Raw genomic sequence first — 22,061 nt, forward strand, 5'->3', positions numbered from 1 at the left:
ATAAATAAAATTTTAAAAAAAAAAATAATCTTAAAATTTTTTTTATAAGAGTTGTTGAATCACTATACTGTATTCCCAAAACTAATAAAACACTGTATGTTAACTATACTGGAATTAGAATTTAAAAACTTAGTAAAAAAAAAAACTATATATTTACAAATTGCCAACATATTGCATGATCTGTAAGAATTGGAAAATTTCTTAAAAACAGAACTTACCAATAGTGGATAATGAAGAAACAGAAAATCAGAAGAAACCGATAATGAGTAAAGAAGATTAAATCAGTAATCAAAACATACCCAATACAGAAAAGCCTAGGACCAGATGGTTTTTCTGGTATATATTCATCAAACATTTAAAGAATTAACACCAATCCTTCTCAATTTCTTACCAAAAAATTGAAGAGGCCAGACTTCCAAACTCATTTTAAGAAGCCAAAATTACCCTGATAGCGAAGCCAGATAAGGACACTACAAGAAAACAGGCTATCATCCCTGATAAATGAAGACATAAAAACTGTCATCAAAATACTAGCACACCACATTGAAATAGTACATTAAAATGATCATATACAATTATCAAGTAGGATTAATTCTTGGGATGCAATGACTGTTCATCATATACATGCCAATAAATGACATACCACATTAAGAGAATAAAAGACAAAAATCCAAGATGTCAATAGATGCTGAAAAAAACATGACAAAAAGTCAATATTCTTTCATGATAAAAAGTAAAAAACGAGGTAATAAAGGCCATATGTGACAAGTTTATAGCTAACATCATACTCAAATGGTAAGAAGATGAAGGCTCTCCCTCTAAGATTCTGAACAAGACAAGGGTGCCCACTCTTAACACTCCTATTCAATTATAGTACTAGAAATCCCAGCCAGAACAATTAGGTAAGAAAAGAAATAAAAGGCATCCATTTCAGAAAACAAGAAGTAAAACTGTCTCCATTTATAAGTGATATCTTATGCATTAAAAAACCCTTAAAAACCACACAAAAAAACCCGTTAGAATAAATTCAGCAAAGCTGCAGGATATAAATCAATGTACAGAAATCAGCCACATTTCTATACATTAACAATAAACTATATGAAAACGAAATTTCTAAGAAAACAATCCCTGGGCACCTGAGTGGCTCAGCTAGTTAAACATCTTTAATTTCTTCAATTTCAGCTCAAGTCATGATCTCAGGGTTGTGAGACTGAACCCCAGGGTGGGCTCTGTGCTGGGTGTTTAGCCTGCTTGGGATTCTTGGGTTTCTCTCCTTCTCCCTCTGCCCTTCCCTGCCCCACTCCTGCTCACTCTCCACCCCACCCCCAAAAAAGGTTAAAAAGAAAACAATCCCATTTATAGTAGCACCAGAAACAGCAATAAATTTAAGCAAGGTGAAAGACCTGTACATTGAAAACTATGAAACACTGATGAAAGAAATTAAAGACACAAATGGAAAGATATCCTGTGTTCATGAATCACAAGAATGTTAAAAAGTCCACAGAATCCAGGGGCCATCTACAGATGCATGTAATTGCTATTTAAAATTCCAATGACATTTTTTCAGAGAAATAGAAAAAAAAAATCCTCAAATTTACATGGAACCACAAAAGACCCTAAATAGCTAACACAATTTTGAGAAGGAACCGCAAAGCTAGCGGTATCATGCTAGCTTTCAAACATACAAAGCTAGAGCAATAAAACAGCATGGTATTGACATAAACACAGACAAATACACCAACAGAAACAAGAGCCCAGAAATAAACCCTCATATATATGGTCAACTAATATTTGACAGGGATTCAAGAATAATCAATGGGGGAAAAGACAGACTCTTTGCTAAATGGTGCTGGGAAAACTGGTTAACAAAATGCAGAAAAATGAAAATGTACTCCTTTCTTTTTACCCCTCAAAAAATAAACCTGAAATGGATTAAAGACATCAACATGAGACCTGAAACTGTAAAACTACTAGAAGAAAACAGTAAAACCTACCTGACACTGGTCTTGACAATTACTTTTTTTGGATACCATTAGTACAAGCAACAAAGGCAAAAAACAAGGGAGAGAACACTAAAAGAATTCATTACAACTCAGCAATACACAAAAAATGATTTAAAAAAGGGTAGAGGGTTTAAGTACACATTTTCCCAAAGAAGACCTACAAATGACCAACAGGTATATGAAACAGTGTTCAGTAACACTATTTATCAGGGAATGCAAATCATAACCACAATAAGATACTTCCATACCTGTTAGAATCTAGACTACTATCCAAAAGACAAGAGATTAACAAGTATTGGTTAAGATTTGGAGAAAAGGAGACCCTTTTGTACTGTTGGTGGGGATGTAAATTGGTACCACTACTATGAAAAAAGCTATCCTTAAAAAATTAAAAATAGAACTACTATATGACCCAGCAATCCCAATTCTGGGTATATATCCAAAGGAAATGATATCAAAACATCAAAGAGGTATTTGCCCTCTCCTATTAATTGGAACATTATTCACACTAGAGAACGTATGGTGACAAACTAAGTGTTCATCTATGGATGAATGGATAAAGAATATGACACACATACACAGGAGTATTATTCTGTCAAGTCAGATACAGAAAGACAATTACTGTATCATATCACTTATATGTGGAATTTAAAAAGCTGAACTCACAGAAACAGAATGGTGGTTGCCAGGGGCTAGGGCCTGGGGCAAATGGAAAGATGTTGGTCAAAGGGTACAAACTTCCAGTTTTATGGTAAAACCTAGGAATCCAATGTATAGCATGGTGACTATAGTTAATACTGTATTATATATTTATCAGTTGCTCAGAGTAAATATTAAATGTTCTCCCCCCAAAAAAGGAATAACTATGTGAGGTGATAATCCTAGTATGGTAATCACTTTGTAACATTCAAGTGTATCAAATCAATATGCTGTAAACCTTAAATTTACACATTATAGATCAAATATATTTCAATAAAGCTAGAGAAAAACCCAAAAACTGTTTGTAAATCCAGATACTCAACTTACTAGGCAAAGATAATTTTAGATATGCTCAAAGGGCTAAAGGAAATCATACACAAAGAACTAAAGGAAGCCATGAGAATATTTCATCAAATATCAACAAAGAGGTTATAAAAAAGGAAGCAAACAAATAACAACATTGTAAAGGACAGAAACAAAAATGAAAATATTCACTTTTTGAGTGTTTCACCAGCAGATGTAAGCAGGGAGACTAACCTAATTAAATACATAGAACATCAGGTGGTATGTAATTATGTGTTATAAAGAAAAAAAAAGCAAAGAGGGTGACAAAGAGTACACAGGGTGTTCCAATTTTAAAACAGGATGTTAGGAAAGACCTTGCAGAGATAGTGGTAAAGATGAAGGAGCAAGCCATAGATTGGGAACATAGCTGTGTAGAGATCCTACAGGAAGAGTGTACCTAGCACTGTCCAGGAAAGGAAAGGGGCCAGGTACATGGAATAGACCGAGCCTGGGGGAAACAAATGGCAGAAGTCAGAATTTTGATACTGTACACATTACAACTGAGGTATCTATTATATACCCAGTAAAGATTTTTTTTTTTAATTAAGATTTTTTTTTTAAATTTATTTAACAGACAGAGATCACAAGTAGGCAGAGAAGCAGGCAGAGAGAGAGGAGGAAGCAGGCTCCCAGCTGAGCAGAGAGCCTGATGCAGGCCTCGATCCCAGGACCCTGGGATCGTGACCTGAGCCGAAGGCAGAGGCTTTAACCCACTGAGCCACCCAGGTGCCCATCCCAGTAAAGATTTTTGAGTCAGCAACTATACAAGAAAGCCAAGGGTGGATACCTGAGCCACTCTAACACTCAGAGGCTGAGTGCAGGAGGAGGTACTCGCCAAGAGACACAGAAGGGCAGTTCTGGAAACTCAGGAGGACCAGGAGGTGGTTTTGAAGCCAAGACCTCCGCCTAATCTTTAAAACTTTCATTACATTTTCTATTTTCTTTACATTTTCTATTTTCCTACAAAGTACTAAAACAAACATTATTTTTTAAATCTTTAAGTCAACACATTTATTAATTTTTATTTTAATTCCAGTACAGTTAACATACAGTATTAATTTACTTTCAGGTATATAATACAGTGATTCAACAACTTCATGTATTATTATGTTCTCATCAAGAAGTATACTCTTTAAAAAAAAAAAAGATCTTATTTATTTATTTGACAGAGATCACAAGGCTGTGTGTGTGGGGGGGGAGAAGCAGACTCCCTGCTGAGCAGAGAGCTGGATGCAGGCTTGATCCCAGGACCCTGAGATCATGACCTGAGCTGAAGGCAGAGGCTTTAACCCACTGATCCACACAGGCACCCCCAAGATGTGTACTCTTAATCCCCTTCACCTATTTCACCCACCTCCCCTCAGGCTATGATCTGTTTGGTTTTTGATTTGTCTTTTTCCCTTTGTTCATTTGTTTCTTAAATTCCACGTGAGTGAAATCAAATGGTATCTGTTTTTCTCTGACTTATTTTGCTTAGCATTATACTCTCTAGCTCCATCCAAGTTGTTACAAATGGCAAGATTTCATTCTTTTTATGGCTGAATATTCTTCCACTGTTTATCCATTCATTCATGGGACATGTGCTGCTTCCACAGTTTGGCTACTGTAAATAATGCTGCAATTAACGGAAGAGTGCATATAACCTCTCAAATTAGTGTTTTGTATTCTTTGGGCAAATACCCTGTTATGTGATTACTGGATCATATGGTAGTTCTATTTTAAAAATTACATTTTCAAAGAAATATTTAATGCTGTGGGAAAATACTCACCATGGGTTATGTGGAGGGAAAAGCAGGATATGGAACACAATGCTATTGTTTATTTTTTGTACATGATGGTGACTGAGGACTGTTATTTCTTCTTCACAATTTTATGTACTTTCTTACTTTCAATACTAAACATGTATTGCTTTTGTAAAAATTCTGAGACAAGTATATTTGCAAATAAATATTGGAAGGTGAAAAAATATCAATAAATTTGAAGCTAGGTTAATGGATATTACCCACTTGGAAGAGCAGAAAGAAGGAATATCAAAAGTAAGTCAAAGAGATATGTGGGACTCCATCAAGTATACCAATGTATGCATAATGAGAGTCCCAGAAAGAGGGTCGAAAGGGGAAGAGAGAAATTATTTATGGAAATAATTGCTAAAATCATCTCAAATTTCACCAAAGACGTGATCTACAAATCCAATTCAGGGGGAGCTTGAAGCAGCAAGAGCAAAAGAAACTGTCATGTACAAGTGATCCTCAGTAAGATCAATAGCTGATTTTTTTCATCAGAAACCATGGAGGTCAGAGTACATGGAGGAAGAGATATTCCAAGTGCTAGAAGAAGAGAACTGCCAATCAAAAATTCTGGATCTAACAAGATGGGATTGGGAGGGAGACTCTTAATCTTACAAAACAAACTGAGGGTTGCTGGGGGGAGGGGGGTTGGGAGAAGGGGGGGTGGGGTTATGGACATTGGGGAGGGTATGTGCTTTGGTGAGTGCTGTGAAGTGTTTAAACCTGGCGATTCACAGACCTGTACCCCTGGGGATAAAAATACATGTTTATAAAAAAATAAAAAATTAAAAAAAAATTCTGGATCTGACACAATTATCCTTAAAAAATGTAGGAGAAATTAAGAATTCCAGATAAAAGCGGAGGGACCTTGTTGCTGGTACACATGATTCTAGAAATGCTAATTGGAGTCCTTCAGGTTGAAATGAAAGGGCACAAGACAGTAACCTGAATCCATGTGAAGAAATAAAAACACCAGTAATGTAACTACATAGGTAAATTATAAAAGTCAGTATTAACATATTTTTAAGTTTATAACCCCTCGTTTTCTGTGTTTTAAAAGACAACTATATAAAACAGTAATTAAAAATCTATGCTGATGTGCACACAATGTATGAAGATGTAATTTGTGGCAACACAAAACGGGGGAACAGAGCTATACAGGACCAAATTTTTTGTGTACTATTAAAACTAAGTATTAATGCAAACTAACTCTTCATTACTCAAGTGTTAGTCTAATCCAAAGGGAAAATGCTTATAACTAGACAAAAAAACAAGGATAGAAGACTTGAACATTAAATTAACTAGACCTAACAGATAAATGTATGTAACAATCCATCCAATGGGATTACATTCTTCTTATTTTTTAAGATTTTATTTATTTATTTGACAGAAATCACAAGTAGGCAGAGAGAGGAGGAAGCAAGCTCCCTGTCAAGCAGGGAGCCCGATGCGGGGCTCGATCCCAGAACCCTGGTTTCATGACCTGAGCAGAAGACAGAGGCTTTAACCCACTGAACCACCCAGGCGCCCCTACATTCTTCTAAAGTACATATAAAACATTCTCCCAGATAGACCACATTAGGCAACAAACCAAACTTTAAGAAATTAAGAAAGAATAAAATCGGGGCGCCTGGGTGGCTCAGTTGGTTAAGCAACTGCCTTCAGCTCAGGTCATGGTCCCGGAGTCCTGGGATCGAGTCCCGCATCAGGCTCCCTGCTCCATGGGGAGTCTGCTCCCTCTGACCTCCCCTCTCATGCTCTGTCTCTCTCTCAAATAAGTAAATAAAATCTTTAAGAAAAAAAGAATAAAACCATACAAAGGTATCGTCTCCAAGTTAGAAATCCCAAACAGAAGGAAATCTGAAAAATTCACAAATACGTAAAAATTAAACAACGTACTCTTAAGAACCAATGAGTAAAAGAAGAAATCATAAGGGAAATTAGAAAATTCCCCAAGATGAATGAGAATAATATGACATACTAAAACTTAATAGGATTTGCTGAAAGCAGTGCTTATAGGAAAATTCACAGCTGTAATTGCCTACCTTTAAAAAAAGAAAGATCTAAAATCAGTAACCTAACTTTCTACCTTAAGGAACTACAGAAAAAAGAGCAAACCAGACCGAAAGCAAACAAAAAGAAGGAAATGGCAAAAATTATAGCAGAAATAAATGAAACAGAAATCAAGTGAACCAATTTTGGTTCTTTGAAAAAAAATCACCAGAAATAGACATGCTTTTAGACTGACCAAAAAAAATATATGTTCTTGCTTTCTCTTGCTCTTTTTCAAATATACATATAGATAGGAGGAACCAGTGAAAAGGTAAAGATTTAAGGCAGCTGGCTATTATGATCATCTTCAACAGTAAGAATAAGATACTCAATTTTTTTAATCTTTATCTCAAAATTGAGTTTAGGTATAAAATTGAGAAAATGATGCTTATAGCATCTTTCTGATTATTACATGAGGTAAGAATGTATAAATTACAAGGTCCAACATTCATTAAGAATTTGATAAAGGCATCTGTTATCAAATATTGATGCATTAAAGACAGTCATCGTGGCCATTATTTACAACAGAAAAATACTGAAAAATTACCCAAACAATGAGAAATGTTCTGTTAATGGAGATAATCATATGCTGGTGTTGAGAGTACTTAAAATATTCACTTACAGAAGGTATAAAACCATTATTTTTATATCTATTTCTTCTCTGATGGTATTGGTTTCATTCCCCAAATGACTGCCTACCCAAAACAACTGAGAACACGTAGTTATACTTTCTTTGAATGCTTTTAGCTTCATGGTTTTAACACTCAACTTTTTAATACATCTTAATTTTACTTTGAGGCAGTATCTACCTTAATTGCCCCACAAATAGTTAGTCAGTTGTTATATTATTTATTGAATAGCTACTTTTTCTGTTAATGGGAAATGTTGTCGTTACTATAAATTCAAGTCCTATGTGTTGGATCTGTTTGTATAAATATTCAACTGAATTCCACTGTTACTACCATGCCACCTTAATTCCTACAGCTTTACTTAAAAAGTTTAATACCCAATAAGAAAAATACTTTGTCATTACATTTTCTACTTTTTTGGCTATTCCCAGGACTTCTAGTGAAAAAACATTTAATTTGCTGATAACAATGAGGATTTGGTGCCACACAGAAAAGACAGAGAGAATGAGACCCAGGATCAAACCAAAGATCTGAATTTGCAAGGCAGGGTAAGTTTGAAAGGGTATACACTTTCACATTGTTCCTCTTGTTTCTTCTGTTGTCACAACTAATTGCTTTAGCATACTTATACGTGTCACGGCAAAATCTTTCCTTCTGTCTTTTGTAATCTGATAAAAATAGAGCACCAATGACTAGAAAGTTGTGCTAAGCTGGAATCCTTAAAAAACCATGTGCCAAACCAAACTTGATTCATGAAACTGTGTGACCCAGTGACATTTATGATATTACACATGAAGAAATATTTCTTAGAAAATTATGTAAAGTTAATAGGGGAAAACAACAATGCTAATACATTAAACTTATATAAAATTATATATACCATGTGTTCAGCTATGTAAAGAAATACGCATAAAACAAAGACTAAGAAAATCTACCAAAATGCTAAGAATAGCACATGGTCATGATAAATTATCTTTTGTACATTTCTAAATATTTAAAAATACTGACCACGTATTTTTATTATGGGGAAAAGTTTCTTTTGCAGCCAGCAAGGTAAATCTATGGAATGTTTGAGATTCTAGGGTATTTATTAGACTACTCAGAGTAACTAGTTCTTTGTCCTTTTTATTATGCACATATATCTGCTTTCTCAACTATGTGAGCTTTATAAAGAAAAGAACATGTTTTGTATTACATCCAGCAGAGGGTTGGTTACATACCTCTTAAATGGTATCAACTGGAAGGTTTGGGTGTGGATTTAAGAGTCAGTCTCAGGCTGACACACCTGTATTTTTATTCCAAACTATGCTACATAACCCCTACCACAGTAACAACAAATAATACATTTCACAGTTCATCAGAGGCTAAGAGCCCACAGGTTATTCCCCAAAATAATGTAACTTCTGAATTTCATTATGCTCACCTACCCATAGTGTTACCATGATCCTAGCAATTAAGCAGACACCCAATAAATAACTATTTTACCAACCATGCCATAGAGGCATATTTGACACCGCCTCACTAGATGGGATTTGCTAAAGAGTAAGTATTCAGACATCAGGAAAAAGGCTTGATGTTCTTTGAGATGCGGCTGTAAGAATTCAGTAAGATTTTATAACTTTACACAATAGGATAGACTAGACCAGGGTTTTCAAAGTGTGGTCCCTGGACCAGTAGTCTTAATCTCACCTAGAAATTTGTAAACAATGGACATTATCGGGGTGCCTTGGTGGTTCAGTTGGTTAAATGTCTGTCTTCAGCTCAGATCATGATCCTGGGGTCCTGGGATGGAGCCCCACGTCGGGCTCCCTGCTCAGCCTGAAGTCTGCTTCTCCTTCTCCCTGCCCTCCCCACTTGTGTTCACTAGCTCTAACAAATGAATAAAAATTTTAAAAAAAACAACAACAATGCACATTATCGGGCCTTGTTCTGGGCCTACTGAATCATAAACAGGAGGGGGAGACCAATAATAAAATTACTTGATACAAGCTCAAGTTTGAGAACCAGTGTACTAGACCTTCACAAAACCAACTGGCTCAAAACAGATGAGTGGTCTCGAGATAGAGCCCTGTTATCTGACTCCCTGCTTAGCTGGGAGTATGCTTCTCTCCCTCCCTCTGCCCTTCCCCTCTTTGTGTTCTCTCAAATAAATAAAATCTTTAAAAATAAAAACAGCATTTTAAAAGATTTTATTTGACACAGAGAGAGAGCTAGCACAAGCAGTGGGAGCGGCATGCAGAGGGAAAGGGAGAAGCAGGCTCCCCCACTGAGCAGGGAACTGGATGCGGGGGCTTGATCCTAGAACCCTGGGATCATGACCTGAGCCAAAGCCAGCCACTAAACTGACTGAACCACCCAGAAACCCCAAATAAACTCTTTTAAAAAAACTTATCAAACTCAACACCCAAAGAACAAAAAAATCTAATCAAAAATGGACAGAAGACATGGGACAGACATTTCTCCAAAGAAGACATACATATAGCTAACAGACATATGATAAAGTGCTCTATATCACCTGGCATTAGGGAAATACAAATCAAAACCACAGTGAGATACCACCTTACACCTGTCAGAATGGCTCAAATGAACAACTAAGGAAACAGATGTTGGCAAGGATGTGGAGAAAGGGGAACCCTCTTACACTGTTGGTGGTAATGCAAACTGGTGCAGCTACTCTGGAAACCAGTACGGAGGTTCCTCAGTAAGTTGAAAATAGAGCTACCCTATGACCCAGCTATTGCACTAGTAGGTACTTCCCCAAAGGACACAAACGTTATAATCTGAAGGGGTACCTGAGCCCCAATGTTTATAGCAGCAATGTCTACAATAGCCAAACTATGGAAAGAGCCCAAATGTCCATCAACAGATGAATGGATAAAGAAAATGTAGTGTGTGTGTATGTGTGTGTGTATATATATAAAAAATATATAATGGAATATTACTTAGCCATCAAAAAGAACGAAATCTTGCCATTTGCAAGATGCGGATGAACTAGAGGGTATTGTGCTAAGCGAAGTAAGTCAGTCACAGAAAGATAATCACCTTATGATTTCACTCACACATGGAAGGGAAGGAAAAATAAAATAAGATAAAAAGAGAGGAAGGCAAACCATAACAAACTCAACTACAGGAAACAAACTGAGGGCTGCTGCGGGGGAGGTCAGTGGAAGGATGGGGTAATTGGGTGATCGGCATTAGGCACCTGAAGTATTAGGCACTGGGTATTATATGCAATTGATAAATCACTAAATTCTACCCCTGAAACTAATAATACACTATATGTTAACTAAATTGAATTTAAATAAATTTAAAACAACCACAACAGTAACAACAAAAATCAACTAGCTTTCAACAATTCATTAAGTCTTCTTGGAGAACTTCCTCTATATTTGCAGTTAACGAACCACTATTCATATTCACAACTGGCCCACATCACTGGGTTAAGGGAGTCACCAAAAAAACTATCATGAGAAAAGATACCATATACAAAGTCATTTTTTCATAAAGATCCAAACATGATGTTCAACATTTCGTCTCGAAGCCATCTACCTTCTTTTGAACCATTTTTGAAAACAGTATGTACATAAACACAATAAACAAAGAGAACACAAGGATTTTGGGGAAAATACTTTTAAAAGAGACAAAGAGCTAATAACTCCAACAGAACTTTGGTAGAAAAACACTAAACCAAGAGAAAAATGGGCATATGAACAGATAATCCCACAAGAGCAAATTCTAATAGCCAAACATGAAAAGATGGTCAAATTCACTACTCATTGAGTAAGGGCCAATTAAAGTAACATGGAGATTACTGGGACTCTTACAAAGAATCAAAATTATCAGTAAGTAAGGACATATATAAAACTGCTTAATGTAGCAATCATTGTTCATAACAGGAAAGAATAGAATATGCATTAATAGGGAAACAGTTGAATAAATTATGGAACAAACTATGGAATATTAGGTAGCCATTAAAAGAGACATATAAGTGATTTAGTGAATTTTTAACAAACCATTAAATAAGACAACTGAGATGCAAAATTATCCTGCCTTTATAATTCAAAGATAAAAATATGCTAAACACTGTCAATATAATGAGAAGATAAAAATACATACATATTTTTATATGTACAGGATACATTTTAGGTTGTAGGAAGATGACCCAAGAGAAAAACACACTACACCAAATAAACTGCATGGCAATATGTACTTATGCAAAATAAGTATATATATATATAAGTATATAAGTATATATATATATATACATATATATATATATATGTATATATATATAGTTTTAAAAGAAAGTAAATATAAAAGGGACTTATTTAGTTTATGTGCTGACAACCATCTTCAATGATAGTGTCCATTTATTATGTACTTTCAACATGCTCAGCATTAAACCTAGGAATTTTATTTAAGACCTCATTTAGTTTATACCTCAAAACTATGAGGCAGATACCATAATCCCCAATTTACAGATATATAGAGATTAATCTGATCTGTTGACAGAACTAGGTCCTTCTAAACCCAAGTTCTTAACCACATGCAAGTGAATACATGTAGTTGTTGCACAGGGCATTGATAAAAGAAAGAATTCAGATTCAGGAAGCAATCTAAAAAATGAAAAGGCACAAACCAAAATGTCTATCAAAGACCACTATTAGAAGAACTGTCACATTTCAAAAGAAGACATAGGAGAAAGCAACCCGTGTCAACAACTTACATTACAAATTACATAGTGTAAATTGAGAAAAATTAAGTTTAAAAATTTTAACAGTAGTTTGAGTAATGGTAGCTACTATTACTGAATACCTAGCATATTATATCTTAACCCTCGAAAACATTAAGATGCTCTTATTTGTAATAACAAAGCCATCAAGCACATAATATAGTAACAAAAGCTACACCCATCAAGATTCTAAATTGTCTGGGACTCAAAAGTTAACCTTCCATCTATAGTCTTTACGTTTAGCACAATTCAGAGGAAAAAGGGGGCACACATCTATCATACGGTACAAGGAGCCCAAAACACAACAGAACATACAGCAGTCCCGCCTTATCTGAAGTTTCACTTTCTATGGTTTCAGCTACCCACAGTCAAAAGCAGTCTGAAAGATGATGATCCTCCTGATATACCATCAGATGGTCAACTACGTCACAATGTCTAGTCATTCACCTCACTTATCATATAGGCGTTTTATCATATCATAAGATGAAGAGTGAATGCAGTAACAGTATTTTCAGAGAAACCATATTCATGTAATTCTTGTTACAGTATATTTTTATAACTGTTCAATTAGTTATTATTATTCATCTCTTACTGTGACTAATTTACAGACTAAACTTTATCATAAGTATGTACAGGAAAAAACATAGTAGGAGCGCCTGGGTGGCTCGGTGGGTTAAATCCTCTGCCTCTGTCTCAGGTCGTGATCCCAGGGTCCTGGGATCGAGCCCTGCATCGGGCTCTCTGCTCAGTGGGGAGCCTGCTTCCTCCTCTCTCTCTCTGCCTACTTTGTGATCTCTCTCTGTCAAATAAATAAATAAAATCTTAAAAAAAAAAACATAGTATATACAGGGTTCAGTACTATTTCTAGTTTCAGGCATCCACTGGGGGTCCTGGAATGTATCCCCTGTGGATAGGGTGGGGGAGACTACTGTAACAGCAATCATTTAAGCAATCCTTCCTGGTGATAGAATGATCCAAGGGAAGAAAAGAACAAGATAACCCCAAACTACCCAAAAACTACAGCAAAAAAATTCCACACTTTGCATATGTGTGCCATGTAAAAGTATAGTATGCATCTTAACTTTTACTTTCTAAATGGTCAGAACAGTTAAATATAGTAGTATTAGTTTTACAGATAATCAGCCTCTAAGTGGGGTGCTATGATCTGACAAGATATTAATTCTGATAGGTGCTGTTATGGCTCTACACAAAATACTAAATTAACTAGAGTACTCTTCTTCCATCTATAAACGTAAAGCTTGTTCTGAAATCTGAAAACCATTCAATATAGTACATCCCCAGAAAGGGTATAACTCGTATAAGCAGACAGATCAGGTTTCAAACCCCAAATCACTGTCTGATTATGGGAATTATAAGCAAATCCTTTCAGCTTGCTTAACTTCATACTCTTCACCTGTAAAATGAGTGTAAGAATTCATACTCCCAGAGTATTAAGAGGATTACATATAGTAGGCATTAAATTAGGTAACAACTATAGCACAAACAATGGAATGTTACAGTCATTAAAGATAGATCTACAAAGTTATTACAAATTCTCACATTTAATTATAAAATATATAGTATATTATAGCTATAAAACATTTAAAGCAAAGAATATAAAAAGTGAAACTGACCCATCATCTTTTCCCCCAATTCAATTCCCTATCTAAGCTTACAATTAAGATATGTAACTCTTTCTTCACTTTATTAATATAGTTTTACTTTTGGACTTTTAAAAAACCATAAATGGGGATCTTCAACTAACTTTTCTTGCTAAGAGATCCTTTCATTGAGGAGCTCTATTAGGGTCACATATAGGCTCATGCCTTGTTAAATATGATGTTTTAAAAATTTTTTTCCAAACAATGGTGCAGTGAGAATACTTAAGCATAATTTTTGAGCATATCTGAATATGTTCCTAACAAAATTTCCTTAAAATAGAACTACTGAATGAAATAAAATATATATATTTTAAAATTAAAGGTGTGGCTAAATAACCTTACAAAAGGGCATTTTTACACCAACAGTTTATAAGTACCTAAGTACCTGTTTCCCCACAACCTAGCCAATTGTAGATAATGCTGGCAATCTAATGGTAAAAAATGATCTCACATAATGTACATTTCCCCCATTATTACTGGTGTACTCTTTTCATGTTTTCTTGACAGTTTAAAAATGATTTCATATTCATTTATGAATTATCTGCCCATATACTTTTGCATGTTTTTCTACTGGGTTATTTACATTTTTAATGATTTGTTTTTTTTTTTTTTTTTTTTTTTTTAAGATTTATTTATTTATTTATTTGACAGAGAGAGATCACAAGCAGGCAGAGAGAGAGAGAGAGAGAGAGAGAGGAGGAAGCAGGCTCCCTGCTGAGCAGAGATCCCGATGCAGGACTCGATCCCAGGACCCTGAGATCATGACCTGAGCCGAAGGCAGCGGCTTAACCCACTGAGCCACCCAGGCGCCCTAACATTTTTAATGATTTGTAAAAGCTTTACATAATGTGTTACTCCTTTGTTGTACACAGTCAAATACTTTTTCCCAGGTTAAGAAAGAAGTCATCTGCCCTTTACTTATAACTATTTTATCATACAGAAGTCTTACTATTTTCACATAAAATCTGTCAATTTTTAAAATGGCTTATAGGTTTCCTGACTTAGGAAATCCTTCCTCATGAAAGATGTTAAAGATTGCCTATATTTACTTCTAAATAGGTTTGTAGGATTTATGTGAATAGTGTAAAGAAATGATCTAAACACATTTTTCTCTTGAATTGTCCCACTTTTCTTTATAAACAACATGGGGCTTACTATTTTATTCTGCAGACATATTTGTCTGTTCCTATACCAATTAAAAAACTTAAAACATACTGAATATATGTTTTGCTTGCAATCACTCTTTTGCTTCCACCAGTTATCTGTATGTGTACCAAATCAGGCGTTTATCTCTAAACTCATTTATGTCAGTTGTATACAAGGAAGTTAAAACACTACACAGAACAATGATTTAAACTGTAAAGGAAACTATTTATATTAAAACTAATCCAAATATTTGGCAAAAGCTAAAAGGTAAGATTTTTAAAAGTGTCAAATTAGGAAAAAGAGATTCAGGGGTAAATTATAAAAATTTCTAATTCTGCATTCAGGTTCCTTTACAAAGAAGTCTTTACACTGTTGCTCTACTTTAAAATCAGAGATGATCGTTGTAGTTTATGTAAGTAAGAGAACAGACTATTTCTCACTCAAAGTAGTATCTATGGCCTTACATTAGAAGGAGGAAAAGGAATTGCCATTTTTGTTCCAGTTTTTAAAAAATTGTATGCACTGGGGCACCTAAGTGGCTAGTCAGTTAAGCCTCAGGCTCTTGATTTTGGCTCAGATCATGATCTTGGCATCATGGGATTAAACTCCCCTGCACTGGGCTCTATGCTCAGTCTAGAGTCCACTTGACATTCTCTCTCCTTCGGCCCCCTTCACAACCCCCTTCCCCGCTCACTCTCCTGTCTAAAAATAAAATCTTTTTTAAAAAGTGGTATGTAGGGGCACCTGAGTGGCTCAGTGGGTTAAGCCTCTGCCTTTGGCTCAGGTCATGATCCTATGGTCCTGGGATCAAGCCCCGCATTGGGCTCTCTGCTCAGAAGCCTGCCTCCCCTGCCCTGCACCTGCCTCTCTGCCTACTTGTGATGTCTGTCAAATAAATAGAAATTTTTAAAAAAGTGGTATGTATTAATGACATTTTTAAAAAAGATCTGCGTTAACATTTTAACAATAACTAACCTAACAACTATTGACCCTAATCTGATCAAAGAGCTTCTTCTATACTGTATCTTCCCATGCAAAAAAATGGTTGTCTCTGCTCACAAATTTAGATCTTTTAAATTTGTAGATAAAGGTTTAGTTTTGTTCTAACAGATCTTAAATACTGCTGATTAAGTTTATTTTCTTTTACTTACTTATGTAAACCATCTGATTATTGCCCATTCACATTCCTTTCTCCTTGCCAAAGACAACACTTTTCACTTCTGATATCTGTAATTTTTTCAAAACTTTACATTGCTGTGTGTGTACATTTTTAAGTTTCAGAAATGGTACTGACCAATAAACATTTTTAATCACCCCCCAGCATTATTTTTAAAAGCTACTGATGTTGCTACAGGTATTATTTGGTTCACTGCTTCTAACTGCTACATATTCCATAATATGCATGTACCACATTTTCCGGTACCCAATCTACTAATTGCCACAATGATGCAATATTTTCCCAGATGTTACCTTAAGGAATAATGTGATACCACCTTTGGGATATATACCCAGGAGTAAGAGTCAAGGGTTCCCATAGCCTCACGTGCCTGCTAACACTTAACCAATACACAGTTTTCTAATTTCTATTCATGACAGTTTTATAAGCTGTTTATAATTAATTTTATAATTTAAAAAAGTTTAATAGCTTTATAAACTAATAAGTTTCTAAGTATTTCTGTAATTACTAATGAGTTTCAACACTGAATTATCTATGCATAGCCTTTGTTTATCCTTGTTAATTTGGAGGTGTCCCTTAAATATACTACACTAACACAGGCCCTTGACAATACTTTAAAAAAAATTGTTAACTTATTTTTGGTGGGGAGGGGGAGGAACAGAGGGAGAGAGGCACTCATGCAGATTCCGAGCCCGAGTGCAGAGCCTGCAATCATGACCTGATCCCATGACCCTGGATCATGACCTGAACCAAACCCAAGAGTCAGATGTTCAACTGAATGAGCCACTGCAGCACCCCGCCCCCACTTGATAGTCTTAGAACATGGCTAAACACTTTCGATCTATCACTCACTACTCTGTTAAATTTTATCTTTGGCAGTGCTGCTTAATGTTGTACACAGGCCAGCTGATATTGCACCAATTGTTTGAATGTGGTATTGGTCCATGACAAAATGAGTTTGCACCAGAAATGTTAGTCAACCATATCAGTAAGTACACTGTTTATTTCAACTAATGTTTTTCTTGTTCAAAGAAGCAGTACGCTGATTTACATTCCAATTTAAGTACCAGTAGGGAGTTATGTTTTTCACTGAAAGGGAAATCTTAATTTTGTATTATCAAACTCAAATTTTTACAGTTAAGATTTATGCTTTAAGAGTTCCTTCCCTACTAGTAACCACACTATAACCTTCTACATTACCTTCTCCTTAAATGTATGGCTTTATCCAGTATGGCTTATTTTAATACACTTGTTGATACCATGAATGGGGTCTTTTTTCTAATCATCTTACTGGTTATTACCAATGTATGGAAGAAATATTTGTTTCTGTATAGTGATTATTTACTGGCTAATTTTATTAGTTCTAATAATTTTATACCACCTCCGCAGAAAACCAAAAGCCTCAATCCTATCACCTTCAAATAGTATCAAGTTTTCTTTCTTTCTTTTTTTTTTTTTTTACGACTTTGTTTGACAAAGAATATGCACAAGCAGGGGGAGAGGCAGAGGGAGAAGGCAGCTCCCTGCACAGTAGGGATCCCAATACCACAGAATCATGAACTGAGCCAAAGGCAGACACGTAACTGACTGAGCCAGCCAGGGCCACCAGTTTTCTATTTTAATATGTATCCTTCATTTCCTTCTTTTCTCTTGTATTTGTTAGGACTTCTACTATAAATTTAAGTGGCAAAAAGTAATAGTATTTTTATGTGACTCTCGACTCAACAACAATGCTTCAGTTTTTCCATTATGACTTCTGGTAGATGATTTATATAAAGTTTGTCTTCCTAGCTTTCTAAGAGTCTGTATTAGTTTTAATTAACATGCTGAATTTTATCAAATGCTTTTGAAGCTTCTATTGAAATATGGCTTCTTTCTCTTACTGTTAAGTTGGGAGCCAATACTGAACTGTCTTACATTTGTTAATAACATGAGAAAATTGTGTTAAGAAAACAGGCTGCACATCTGTATATACATATTTGCAAATACAAGAAGAAAATTTTGAAGGGAGCTCCATCTGCATGAATTAAAAGTGATTAATATTCTCATTTTTCTATACGTCCTAGAATTTTCATAATACATGTCACACATCATTATTCAAAAATGATTTTTAAGGAGGGGTGCCTGGGTGGTACAGTCTAACTCTTGGTTTCAGCTCAGGTCATGATCTCAGGTTGTGAGACTGAGCCCTGTGTTGGGCTCCCACTCAGCATGGAGTTGGTTTAAGACTCACTCTTCCTCTGTCTCTACCCCTCTACCCCCCACCCCGACTCTGTCTCCTTCTCTAAAATAAATAAATAAATCTTTAAAAAAAAAAAAAAAGATTTTTAAGGAATCATGTACCTAAAAATAGCCTGAAAATTAAGTTTTATTATTTATGAGGTAATCATTAATTGGCTTTTAAGAAGTCAGCCTTACCAATTTTTTAAGATTTTATTTATTTGACAGAAAGAGAGAGAGCACAATCAGGGAGTGGTAGGCAGAGGAAAGGGAGAAGAAAGAGCATGATATGGGGCTTGATCCCAGGACCCTGGGATCATGACCTGAACTGAAGGCAGTCACTTAACTGACTGAGCCACGCAGGTGCCCCTCAATTTTCTTATAAGCAAGCTTTCTAGCAAAGCCTTCTACCTCTCTCAAACCGTAAGTACATATGATCAATTTGTGTCTCTAACACTAGACAATAGTTTGGTTGAGTTGAACTTTTATATGAGAGGGTTTTTTCTTTTGCCTTCAATTCTAATTACTACCATCACAAACCAATTACTGAGCATAGCACTAAGTAACCTACATTTTATTTTATTCTGAAACACTTTTAAGGTAGATATACTAAATTCTATGAGAAAACTGGTTTCAGAGCTAATAAGCAGGGACAAGATTCAAATCCAGATTGTACCATATTTCCTTCCTAAGTAGAATCTGATTATGAACTTTCTTTCTAGAAAAGTTGTTGTCATTTTGGAACAAAGAGTGATTCTGCTTTATGAGTAGGAATTCATGAAATCCCTCAAAATTGCTTTGTAACAAATGAAAATACTTCTTAGGTTTTGGGGGTTACTTAGTTAAGGGGGCCCCCATAATTCTATTCAATTAGGCCAATAAACTTAGGGATTACTATCCATTTTGACAATATAAAAAACACCTGTGAAAATGAACTATATGGTCTGATTTCTGTGCCCTTCCAACTCATTACCCATGACTCACCTCTGCTAAGTGTTGCAGCCGGGTTAGCAGTGGGGTTCTCTTGTCAGATCCAAGGCGTGTGATATAGTTTGATCTTTTGCTAAATACATACAGAAGATTAAGGACTGCCAGCACCACTTGCATATCAGAGGAAGCCAATAAAGTTGTCAAATGCTACAGGGAACAAAAAGGGCAAGTTCATGGTACTGGGCACACTAGGCCTTGAAAACTTAAAATGCCTATGTAGTAATAGATTTGTTTATATATACAAAGCTATCAAGAAGTTTAACAGTACAAAAAAACCATTTATAAATATTTGAGCACCTACAACATGCAACCTTGTCCATAAGCAGCTTATAATCTAGCAGTAAGCCAGAAAGTCCAACAAAAGTTTTTTTTAAAAGTGAGCAACAGCTCAAAATTGCACAGGTATCCCCACAGAGGATTACAAGAGACAAAAGTGATATTTTAATATATAGTGGAACTCAAGAACATTAAGTCTCTAAGCAGACTGTAAGTACTGTGAAAGAAAGATAATTATATTGTTCCTCTGTATCCTTTGAGACAAACATAAAACAGGGTCCTCCATACAGAAGCTAAAGATATCAACAACAGCTAGTGGCATTTATGACTGTTACAGTATAGTGTATGTAACAGTAACCTAAGAGTGACTACTTATTTTTTTTAAATAAAATCAAGGTTCATCAATATATTGAAGCATTTGGTCAGTGTTAAAATCATTATGTCATTTAGAGGGCAAAAAACTTAGGTATTTCTGGTTGCTGATAATCCTGAAGGCTATGGATTTCCTTTTGTAATTAATCTATTTTATCTTTAAGAGACTGCTTATCTGTTCCTCACTTAAAACTGTGGGTGCTACACTTTAGTTCAGTTATTCCACTCTTCCCAAGCCATTTCCTTTCAATTATTACCCTATTTCTTTACCAAAGACCTGGGGAAATTAACACTAACAGGGCACTTAGGCAATGAGTAATGTATCAAGGAAATAAAACTATTTCTAATAGTTTAAGTGACTTGGGCCTGCTCTAATAACCTGGAACAAAGATCAATTTTTTTGGAAATTCCCAAGAATACAGCAATACATGTATTATATTCTAATTTCTTGAATCTGGAAAGGTAGAGTGAAGGTAAAGAACCTTCCCAACAACCTATGAAGGGTATCTATATCCAAGAAACATCATTATTGTCTTTTACACTGAAAACCCTAGACTTCCATAATGAAAAGGAAAGAAGCAATTATCAGAAAGAAATAGCAATTTATCTCTGGACATGAACAATTCTACTTGAGAAGAGACCACACAGGCTTGAACCTCTCCTACCTCTATGGAACTGTACAGATGCCGGGAAAAGCTGTACTCAATGAGCAAGGCTGTGAAGTTCAACACAGCCAAGAGAAGCATTTTCAGTTGTTCTCTTTCCGGCCTATCACATACGAGCATCCACGACATATTCTCCACTGTTTGTCCAGCATCTGCCAGGATTCCATCAAAGCGGTCCAACAGATCCACCCAGTGGTATAACTCACACTGGAGAAGGGAAGAGAAAGAGGAACATCAAAGAATAAAGTACTAAGTACTGTGTGGGTGCTTTGCTACAATGGACTGCTGAGCAAGACACCTAGACAAGTTCACTTCCTACCTCTGCTTCTCTTTAACCCCCCCCCACCTCAGTACAGAAACCCATATGAGAAATATCATACTCTGAGGCATATAAACCTGAGTTCATTATTATATCCATCAAAGTACATATGTACTAACACCAGTAGACACCTTAATTAGGTCTTCAGAGAGAGAATTCTGGCTACATTCTGAGGTCTACGAACACAATGATTCTCCCTGCCAGAACCCATTTTATCAGAAGTGTTCATTTTTAGAGTTCTCTAAAGACTCTTTTAACTATCTCAAACTTATATTGTCAATTAAACTGATGGAATTCTGTGGTTGAAATTCTTTATCAATACCTGTGTAAACATTCTTCATCCTCAGCTAGCAAAATTTTCTTTCACAATTTCCTTGGTGTTCACAAGCTAAAAGCTACTGGTCTAGAGCTGTACTAGACATACAGAAGATAATCATTAAGTAACTGATGAATGATGCTACCTCATTGTGGCTTCTCTTCCCATACAGAGAATACAAAAAGATGTAATAATCCAGGGAGCCCTGTCTTTTGGGAGCATGGGTTCACATACCTTCCCAATGTTCCATGTTTTGATCTGCTGCAGTTCCAAGAGGAGTTGCTCATCATTACAAACTTTGAGTTTGTCTATTAAGGCTCTGCAGTCTGCAGGCTGAGGAAAACAGGTATTCACAAAGAGTGTTTTGGAGGATGAGGGGTACACAAAAACAAAGAATAGGAAAAGGAATCTTTAGGCCAACACACTTTGCAATTTAACTTTTGAAAGAATATACAACATTAGAAAATGGGAAATTTGCCAATCACTTGGGATTAAAGGGAAATATTACAATAAAACAATCCATCTGTGCATTTTTAACTTGGATAAACTTGTACACGTAGACAATCTACTTGGAAGGGTACAGACAACAGAAATAAAGGAAATGAGCTAGACACCAATAAAAACAAAATGAAGAATCTGTACCACAGTTGAAAGTTAACTAGAATGCCTGAT

The 22,061-nt window shown here is 35.6% G+C and overlaps 1 protein-coding gene across 17 annotated transcripts in view; it reads right to left on the reverse strand.

Annotated features, from left to right (window-relative positions):
• HUWE1 (HECT, UBA and WWE domain containing E3 ubiquitin protein ligase 1) overlaps window positions 1-22,061 on the reverse strand; it is a 173,355-nt gene that overhangs the window by 114,376 nt on the left and 36,918 nt on the right. For 13 of the 17 annotated variants that reach the window (XM_059158495.1, XM_059158491.1, XM_059158494.1 and 10 more), the window contains 3 exons: window positions 21,624-21,722; window positions 20,755-20,961; window positions 19,436-19,588 (listed from right to left, as the gene is read on the reverse strand). The exons of the other annotated variants lie outside the window; for them this stretch is intronic. In XM_059158495.1, coding sequence (XP_059014478.1) covers window positions 19,436-19,588; window positions 20,755-20,961; window positions 21,624-21,722 — 459 coding nt within the window. The remainder of the gene's footprint in view (window positions 1-19,435; window positions 19,589-20,754; window positions 20,962-21,623; window positions 21,723-22,061) is intronic. 17 annotated transcript variants of the gene reach the window in all.

This window comes from Mustela lutreola, chromosome X, assembly GCF_030435805.1.
Source record: "Mustela lutreola isolate mMusLut2 chromosome X, mMusLut2.pri, whole genome shotgun sequence".
Lineage (NCBI taxonomy): Eukaryota > Metazoa > Chordata > Mammalia > Carnivora > Mustelidae > Mustela > Mustela lutreola.